The sequence below is a fragment of the Hyla sarda genome, chromosome 2, assembly GCF_029499605.1.
Source record: "Hyla sarda isolate aHylSar1 chromosome 2, aHylSar1.hap1, whole genome shotgun sequence".
NCBI classification, from domain to species: domain Eukaryota; kingdom Metazoa; phylum Chordata; class Amphibia; order Anura; family Hylidae; genus Hyla; species Hyla sarda.
Genome location: NC_079190.1, coordinates 288,658,085 through 288,665,731, shown reverse-complemented (window position 1 = coordinate 288,665,731; position 7,647 = coordinate 288,658,085). Strand labels below are relative to the sequence as shown.

General features: G+C 39.7%; 1 protein-coding gene across 2 annotated transcripts; it reads right to left on the bottom strand.

Annotated features, from left to right (window-relative positions):
- Positions 1–1,141: 1,141 nt before the first annotated feature.
- Positions 1,142–5,925, bottom strand: LOC130356211 (uncharacterized). Of its 2 annotated transcripts, XM_056557396.1 has the most exons (5): positions 4,771–5,925; positions 4,361–4,632; positions 2,709–4,219; positions 2,281–2,346; positions 1,142–1,538 (listed from the first exon to the last, which is right to left on the bottom strand). In XM_056557396.1, exons 1-3 carry the CDS (start codon positions 5,792–5,794, stop codon positions 2,942–2,944), a joined length of 2,574 nt encoding a protein of 857 aa, XP_056413371.1. In that variant the 5' UTR covers positions 5,795–5,925; the 3' UTR covers positions 1,142–1,538; positions 2,281–2,346; positions 2,709–2,941. The 2 variants fall into 2 exon arrangements, with proteins under 2 accessions (XP_056413371.1, XP_056413370.1); XM_056557395.1 differs by having other exon boundaries at positions 2,709–4,165; positions 4,361–5,925.
- Positions 5,926–7,647: the final 1,722 nt, after the last annotated feature.

Here is a 7,647-nt window from a genome sequence, read left to right as displayed (position 1 = left end):
TTAAAAAGGCTCATTGGAAGTCACAACACAGTCCTAGCCAGGGGCCATGAACCCCCTAAGCTAGTAAACCACCGTCCTGAAATATACAGTAAACATATGACATATACCATCCGTGTCACAATGAATAAACAGCACTATGTGCAGGTAGGAAAGTATGATGCAATAGTATAGTCTAGCAGAATCAATTCATAAATGCCGACTGAATATATGCACAAATAGAAAACCTTGACCATACAAACATCCTACCAGTGTATACAACCTGTGTGTAGACATGTAGAGGTGACCGGCATGGAAAAGATCAGACAAATAGAACAAGACGGTGCCACGGAGCCCCACGCGTTCCGTCGCTACTCGGCGACTTCCTCGGGGGTACTGTGTCACAAGCTTGTCCAACCTAATATAGCACTACTAATCAATAAATCAATACCTTGCAGATGCGAGGGGATGACCTCCATAGAGTAGCGCCATGGTCCGGCGCACACTTCCGGTGACAAGATGCATGTAGTCCAATGTGAGGCATGGAACGCAGCACATGACCAGTGGAACGCACCATCAGTCATGATGCGCGTCACCTCACTGGCCATGAAGATGCTGCAACCACTTATCGCATGCGCCACAGTGAGGCAGATCCAGGCGCAAGGTCTGCGTCCAGATCAGCCACACTGCAGCACAGCACACAGCGTAAGTCCCGGCCACGATCCATAACGTATGCTCAAACAAAATACACATTAGTAATGTCTATCCATTGCGCATGCTCAGACAAAATGCACAGTGATACATGTCTATTTAGCTGCAGTATATGAATATATATCCCAATGGTATACGCATGCGCAATTAATGATAATCACAACTTCATTCATTCATGGCATCGCTAAGCGCTTTTATTATGACTTGCTTTGTGCTCTGTTCAATATTTTTTTAGTAGTTGTATGTAAACAGACCTTATTGTATAATATATTAAATTAACAGTAACAACACATAAAAATAGTAATGTGATCCCTCTCCCATCTGCAAGGAAAAAAAATGCCTTTCTCTAGTTGTTGCATGAACTGGTACAAATACAATAATATTTGTCTCAATCTTGAAGCAGATTGAAAAGTGAGTCCGTTATCACTCCCCACTATCCGAGTCCCAGCATCAAGTCTCCAGAATCAACTGAACCAAAAGGTCAGTATCTATAGACAAGAGTCCATATCCAAAAGAGAGGAAAAGAAATGAGTGATGCCAAATGTTTCCAACTAAAGGGAGAGGGGGGTCATTTGGTATAGATGTACCACATAATGTAAGTCCATAAGTTCCACAAGTAGGGTCCATCAGCTCCCAGTTCAGAAACAGTCCCCTGTCAAACAGTCAGCTATCAAAATGTAGTTCATCGACTCCACATCGAATTTCTTGTATATTCTGCAGTATCCATCTTTCCAACGAATTCTCAAGGAGTGTTATCATTTCTTGGCATTATCCCTCCATATCATGCTACAAACTGCCCTTCTGACCAATAAGATAAGGTAAGTAGATGTATCGAACCCTAATCCACAATTCTAGATGAAAATAGAGGGGACCATTAGTTGCATAATGACCATATGTTATTTATAAATGATGGTGTTAACAAGAGAGGATCTAAGAAAAATAAGATGAGAAAAAGATCCAAAGAAAGAAAGAAGGAAAAGAAGAAGAAAGAAGAAGAAAGAAGTAGTGCGAAAATAAAGAGAAAAAGAATAAATTAGTAAGGAGAAAATGGTAAATAATAAAAATAATAAAATATAAAGATGAGAATGAATGTAAAAACTCAAATAGAGTGAAAGTAAAAATAAAAATGGTGTGATAAAGAAACATGTGAGACAAGAGACATGTGGAGAAAATGAAGAAGTATAGTGCGAGTGATAAGCTATAAAATGGGTGTAAAGCTACATGTGCATGTAAATATTGTGTTGTATGCAAACATGGTGTGTGTGCATAGTGAATCTATGTGAATCGGCACCATATAAAATGTACAAGTAAAGGACAAGAACGACAATACAGTGAATGTGCACTATGTGATATAAGTGTGTGCTAATATAAGGGTGCCTGAAAAGTGTATTTAAACTATGGGAGGCGTGTGAAAAAATGGGACATGAAAAATGTGAAGGCTGTGTGTAAGAATGAGGACGTGAATAGGAGATGTGGTTGTGTGGTCGCCCCACCGCTGGAATACACATGGCGCAGCCACACAATCCACATGTGTGTGTGGTGTGAGGTGATGTGAACTAGCACTGCAAGAATAAGTGACACTCCAAAACAAACCTGTGTGTGAGTCGATCCAATCTGTCCACTGTAACGAAATCCAAGGACCATTGTCACCAAATAATCCTATATACGGGGAACAGAAAAAACCCATACATAGCAACAGTAATGAGTCCCCTAAATGAACGATAAACTAGAGCCCCCAGAAAAGATGTAGATGTCTAAAGTAACAAAAATTTATACATAATATACATAAAGGATGGCCACTGAAAAGACCATCAAAACTGATAAAAATTATTAGAGAACTAGAGCACCTCTACCAAATAATGTGGACGAAGAAGTCCACTACCGCCAGACCAAAATGGCCCAGGAATACAACCAATTAAATCATATGGTTCAAAAAGGATAAATAAACATCTCTATTGGAGCAAAAAAAAGAGGGGAAATCTATAGAAAATAAAGAGATGTGTATAACACTCACTACTCACCTAAAAATCCTGAAAAGAGCAAATCCTCATTCAGTCCATCCGGTGAAACCGTTTGCAAATTATAAATCCATGTTGATTCCGCCTGCAACAATCGATTAGTGATAAGACCGCCCCTAATGTTATTCGAAACTCGTTCCAGACCAATTACTTCGACACCCCTCGGACAACCGTTGTGGAATTCAAGAAAATGCTCAGCAACTGATGTTAACAATTTCCCATTTTTCTTATCTCTCTTAGCCAATCCAGTAGTTGATAAATGCTTCTGTAGGCGTTCCTATATATACTTTTCTGCATGGGCAAATTATGGCATATATGACTTGTGTACTCTTACAGTTAACATACTTTTTGAGTTTATATTCCCTGCCGTCCAAAGGATTCAAGAAAGTCCGGGTAGGTGTCATGTATTGGCAAATATTACAATTTCCACAAGGAAATGATCCCACATATCTGGTGCCTGTTCCAGTCTGTCGAGTTGGTTTCTGGAAGTGGCTTCTGGTAAATAAGTCCTTCAAATTAGGGGCACGTCTAGAGACCAATAAGGGTCTTTCCGGAATGACTGCTCGTACTCTGGCATCTGAAAGCAAAATGTTCCAGTTATCTGTTAGAATGTCCTTGATCCTTCCCCATTGGTTATTATAGGTGGAGACAAATCTTAATGTTTCATCAACTTTTGGTTTAGTATTGGAGTTGGGAAGCAATAGATTCTTCCTATCTGTAGTCTGTGCCCTTCGATATGCTCTGGATATGATCTTCTTGGGATACCCCTTTTGATTGAATCTACTGGTGAGCTCATTACACTGCTCTCTGAAATCCTGATTGTTGCTGCAGTTTCGTTTCACCCTAAGGAACTGTCCTGTCGGTATCCCACTCAATGTATGTGATGGGTGAAAGGAAGTAAAATGCAGCAAACTGTTGGTCGCAGTGAGTTTGCGAAAGAGTTTAGTCTCCAATCGTCCATCAGCAACCGTCAATTGTATATCCAGGAACTCAACTGAAACTGAGGAGATATTGGTGGTCAGATGGATATTGAGATCATTGTTATTAAGAAAAGAAATAAACTCAAGACATTCTTCTCTAGATCCTTGCCACAGAAAGAAAACGTCGTCAATGAACCTAAACCAACGTAAGACCTTATTGAAGTACGGCGATGGATACACGTGTGCCCCCTCCCACCAACCCAAAAATAGATTGGCATAGGAGGGGGCACAACGCGCACCCATCTTCGTACCCGAAACCTGCAAATAATATCGTCCATCAAATGTAAAAAAATTGTGTTTCAAAACAAAATCCAGAAGTCTTAACAGAAAAACATCAAATTCCCTATCCCTACTCACCTGCTGCTGAAAAAAATTATCCACCGCCTTCACACCATCCTTGTGGGATATGTTAGAGTATAGCGATTCAACATCACAAGTTACTAGTAGGGTTTGTTCTGGCAATATCAGATCTTGTGTCATCTGTATCGGAGGCATGGAATCGCGAATATATGAGAGCAGAGAAGTGACCAGAGGCTATAACGAAAAATCTATGAAAACACAGGCTCTTTCACACATATTGCCAATGCCATATATTATCGGCCGTCCTGGCGGGTCTATGATGCTCTTGTGCACTTTTGGCAACATGTAAAATGTGGCTGTCCTGGGTTCTCTTACCTGTAGAAATGATTGTTCCTTTTTGCTAATGATTCCAAATTCAAACGCTGTATCCAGAATATGGAAATATTTTCTCTGGAAATATTCCGTAGGATCAGAAGGTAAATGCTGGTAGTATCTAGAATTGTTCAGTTGTCTCATGGCTTCCTTTATATACATTGCAGTGGGCCACAGCACCACATTACCACCTTCATCAGCTTCCTTTATTAGGAATTCATCATTCTTTTGCAATTTATAGATGGCTTGCGTCTCCTGTCTCGTAAGATTGGATCCTGAAAAGGAATTAGATGGAAGTCTGTGAATAGCCATTTTTACCGTTTGAAAGAACACTTGAACCACTGGAAACAAGGACAGTGGTGGGGCTGTCTTAGAAGGAATTCTACATGGGCAGCGATCACCAGGCATCCTACCTGTCTCATTTTCCTCCAAAAGGTCAACTAGGTCCCGCATTATCTGCTCATCATTATGTTCCATATTGTCCAATACTGATGGTTGTGAATGTAATAGCTTCAGAACAAGTTTCCTGCAAAATAAATATGTATCTTTAGTTAAATCAAACCTATCCACTGAATTCATAGGGGAAAAGGATAATCCTCTAGCCAATACTGACTTTTCAGTTTCTGTTAAAATATATGAAGAAAGATTTATAATCTGTAGTTGGTTTTCTGGTAAATCAACCGGAGCCGTGTCCGAGGGGTGCACTTCTCCTTCCATTATCTGTATTTCTTCCGGTATACTGGTGGAGGTCCCCGATGTCTGGCCTCTCGTTTTTTTGGATTTGCGTTTGCCCCTTCTTGTCCTCCGTCTGTGTCGCTTGTTGATAAAAAAATCACTACTGCTGACATTAGAGCTACCAGGTTGTGCAGGGGGAGTCACACTATTGTTTGTCTGACCCTTTTTCCAATACCGGCGATTGCCTCTATGTCTCCACCTATACACCTCATGGCGATCGTAATCTCGATCTCTATTGAATTTCGTCTTTTTACCCTCCATGATCTCCTTTTCATATTTGTCCATCATGTCCTTTAATTTAACCTGGAAGGGCCCTACCAGTTTTTCTTTATCAAAAACCAACAATTGAGTTTCCAAATCCTGTAATTTACTCTTGCAATTTACCAACAAATCTTTATCATGAGCCACAAGCATATCCAGTAATATCACTGAGCACTTAGCTAGGCCTGTCTCCCACACTTCCTTAAACTCTGTGGTAACCTCCAAGGCTGGAAAGATCTGGACTCTAAGTCCTCTGGGGAATATACCTAGCCTGGCATACTCCTCAAGGCTTTTTATGTTCCACCATACTTGAGTGATCTGTCTTTGCACTTCAATGATTTCTTTGGTCAGTTGCGTAAAATCTTTGTCAACTGGAACATTAGTATCTGTACTGAAAACTGTACCAACTTGGCTAGACCACATAGCCTCTCTGGCCTCCATAATGAAATGAATAGGTTGTTCACCCGGAACCAAACAACACAGAAGCAATATAAAAACAACCTCTCAAAAATGCTGAGTCTCTTAATGCAGGGAATGATTCTGAACCATCTAACATCCGCAATATAATCAGAGAGCGCTACCCCTGACAGCTGAGGAGAATGAGCCAGGGAGAGGCTAAAATCCTCAGTAACAACTCTAGAAACAATGGATGGTGGGGGGCTCAATCTATCCAATACATGACATGGGTGCTCTACAAGTATGCAAAAAAGCAATGTAATCCAAACAAGACAAACAGACCGCACACTATTATAGAGAGCACACCAATAGTTTATAAGAATTCCATAATTTTATTAAGTACAAACATTTTCTATAGATTTCCCCTTTTTTTCTGCTCCAATAGAGATGTTTATTTATCCTTTTTGAACCATATGATTTAATTGGTTGTATTCCTGGGCCATTTTGGTCTGGCGGTAGTGGACTTCTTCGTCCACATTATTTGGTAGAGGTGCTCTAGTTCTCTAATAATTTTTATCAGTTTTGATGGTCTTTTCAGTGGCCATCCTTTATGTATATTATGTATTAATTTTTGTTACTTTAGACATCTACATCTTTTTCTGGGGGGCTCTAGTTTATCGTTTAGGGGACTCATTACTGTTGCTATGTATGGGTTTTTTCTGTTCCCCGTATATAGGATTATTTGGTGACAATGGTCCTTGGATTTCGTTACAGTGGACAGATTGGATCGACTCACACACAGGTTTGTTTTGGAGTGTCACTTATTCTTGCAGTGCTAGTTCACATCACCTCACACCACACACACATGTGGATTGTGTGGCTGCGCCATGTGTATTCCAGCAGTGGGGCGACCACACAACCACATCTCCTAATCACGTCCTCATTCTTACACACAGCCTTCACATTTTTCATGTCCCATTTTTTTCACACGCCTCCCATAGTTTAAATACACTTTTCAGGCACCCTTATATTAGCACACACTTATATCACATAGTGCACATTCACTGTATTGTCGTTCTTGTCCTTTACTTGTACATTTTATATGGTGCCGATTCACATAGATTCACTATGCACACACACCATGTTTGCATACAACACAATATTCACATGCACATGTAGCTTTACACCCATTTTATAGCTTATAATTCGCACTATACTTCTTCATTTTCTCCACATGTCTCTTGTCTCACATGTTTCTTTATCACACCATTTTTATTTTTACTTTCACTCTATTTGCGTTTTTACATCCATTCTCATCTTTATATTTTATTATTTTTATTATTTACCATTTTCTCCTTACTAATTTCTTCTTTTTCTCTTTATTTTCGCACTACTTCTTTCTTCTTCTTTCTTCTTCTTTTCCTTCTTTCTTTCTTTGGATCTTTTTCTCATCTTCTTTTTCTTAGATCCTCTCTTGTTAACACCATCATTTATAAATAACATATGGTCATTATGCAACTAATGGTCCCCTCTATTTTCATCTAGAATTATGGATTAGGGTTCGATACATCTACTTACCTTATCTTATTGGTCAGAAGGGCAGTTTGGAGCATGATATGGAGGGATAATGCCAAGAGATGATAACACTCCTTGAGAATTCGTTGGAAAGATGGATACTGCAGAATATACAAGAAATTTGATGTGGAGTCGATGAACTACATTTTGATAGCTGACTGTTTGACAGGGGACTGTTTCTGAACTGGGAGCTGATGGACCCTACTTGTGGAACTTATGGACTTACATTATGTGGTACATCTATACCAAATGACCCCCCTCTCTCTTTAGTTGGAAACATTTGGCATCACTCATTTATTTTCCTCTCTTTTGGATATGGACTC

What these genes read in the sequence shown, in the direction of transcription:
- LOC130356211 (XM_056557395.1), bottom strand. Translation starts at nt 5,794, where the DNA reads ATGGAGGCCAGAGAGGCTATGTGGTCTAGCCAAGTTGGTACAGTTTTC. An exon ending in AGGAACAATCATTTCTACAG is followed by an intron (nt 4,166 to 4,360) that starts GTAAGAGAACCC and finishes CCTCCGATACAG; the next exon opens with ATGACACAAGATCTGATATT.